This window comes from Penaeus monodon, chromosome 30 (assembly GCF_015228065.2).
Source record: "Penaeus monodon isolate SGIC_2016 chromosome 30, NSTDA_Pmon_1, whole genome shotgun sequence".
NCBI classification, from domain to species: Eukaryota; Metazoa; Arthropoda; class Malacostraca; order Decapoda; family Penaeidae; genus Penaeus; species Penaeus monodon.
Window position 1 is genome coordinate 36,031,876 of NC_051415.1, and position 2,075 is coordinate 36,033,950.

The 2,075-nt window shown below is 37.2% G+C and overlaps 1 protein-coding gene across 1 annotated transcript in view; it reads right to left on the minus strand.

Moving 5' to 3' along the window:
* Positions 1-2,075, minus strand: part of LOC119592758 (protein hu-li tai shao-like) — a gene marked incomplete at its 5' end in the record, with an annotated part of 105,614 nt that overhangs the window by 17,703 nt on the left and 85,836 nt on the right. Inside the window, 2 exon segments of the mRNA XM_037941690.1 lie at positions 248-536; positions 741-857. Coding sequence (XP_037797618.1) covers positions 248-536; positions 741-857 — 406 coding nt within the window.

Sequence of the window (2,075 nt, forward strand, 5' to 3'; positions counted from 1 at the left end):
ACAAAAAATTAAATTACTATTACTATGGTTAATATATTCTAACAATAACCATGAGTTCAAAATATTTCCCATTTTCAAGTGTGAACTTGTAAGCAAAGACTGATATCTCAGGTGAGGCAGCTGCTGTACTTTCCAGACTCGATTGACAAGATTTTTTCCTGAAGTCAAACATAAAAGCATTAGTTGTTACCAACTCTCATACAGCACAACAGATCCAACCCCTTTCATGCAATACAGATAGGCTTACTTGGTTCTCCTCGCTGTTTGCGTTCCACAAGTTCACGATATTCATCAAGCTCCTTATCAGTCACACTATCAAAGGGATTTTTTGCATATGGTGTTTTGTACACGACAGCATTGTGCTGAAAGTCTCGCTGGATGATTCCCTTGGAAGCAGCTCCAACCAGGATGACATGGTCAGAGGCACCCGACATGCTGGCATCTTGCATGCGACGAGCTTCATCCCAGGTCACACCTTCCAACAGATGGGAAGTTGGTCCAGATGTTATGCTGCCCACACGGCGGTTCTCTTTGATCTGGAGGAAGGTTCTCATGGGAATGTGATTGTGTAGGAAGGAAGTAATTAGAGATATGTCAACTTTACCAGTTTCCTTACTTTACAATCATGTATAATATTCATAAGGTATAAAGTGAAGGATATTTATTCTTGAATGCAAAAAAAATATCAACAGAAAGTCATACAGAAATCTCATAACCAAATCATGAGGTGGCACACTCACCATCTTCTGGATCGTCTTGAACTCCTTAGGGTTTGTATTGGTTGGAACAAACTGGAGAGCAGATTCCACTTTGACAGGAGTTGAAGTAGAGTGTGTGGGGGACCCATCTGCCACCCACTGTTGGTGCAACAAAACAAAGCACATTAGGGCCTGCCTTTCTCCATCTTTGAAAGCATGTGACAATTGCTTGGCATCTGCTCACTAATAGGCGACTGCGTTCACAGCAATGCATTGTGCCTGTTTCCTACATTTTTAAAATGTGAACTAAGACTATTAATCTGCTTGAATTCTACAGGGCTCTATACTTATCAGTAAGAGATACTTGATTTATGAAAATTAAAAAAACTTCTCTGATAACGAGTTCTTGAAAAATGCGAGGCCCTTGTGCTTGGTTTTGCGTGTACAACTACCAATCTCGTGACTTGACAGCATCCAGTCACCAGTTACCAGAAACAGGCACAACCCACACCAGTCAAGGTGAGCATACAGAACAATTAACATTCAATTAAAGATCAATTTATGAAGTGTATCCTTTTATCTCTCTTCGGAAACTACTTCAATTACCTACAACTTACAATGATCACCTTTACTGGTTCTTAAAACTGAAGTAGAATGAAAGCTCTGGTGAGATTGACCATCCTTTTATTAAAAGCCAAGATCGTATGCTGAACACACATGGCAGAAATACATGGCATGTGTCATAGGCATAAAATGCATGTATTATGCATGAATATAGTGGCAATTTTGCCATGAGCTCAACCTACTTAATGTTCCTGCTTTTATGTCTGGGAATGACACTTAACATCTCAAGTATGCTACCTTAACTCCTAAGCTCAAAAACTGAAAAATTCTGAAAGCAAATATCTGCTCATACACCAATCTGACATCTAAAGCATGAAACACAAGTGGCTGGGAAACTCAACCCTAAAAATAATGAATGTGACATTTACTACAATAAAACCTTAATTGAAGAATGATAAAAATAAACTGCATAAAAAAGGAAGCAAGAGTATCCAAAAATACATTTAATACAAAATAACAAAATACAGTAAAATAATGAAAATGTGGGAACCTTTGATAAAATGTCATTATATTTCAGAGCATGAAACTGAAATGGTAAAACTTGACCCAAAATTTCTCTATAAAGCTCCTTATAGCTCAAATACATACTGATTCTTAGAAAGATTTTGACACAAATACATTCTTGAATACACTAATATCACTGTGGGATATATAAAATATATTGAATGATTGCCATAAATCATCATTTGACTCTTGAATGGGAGTGGGTGTAGATATATAAATGTACCGAGAATGTAACTAACATTTTCAATT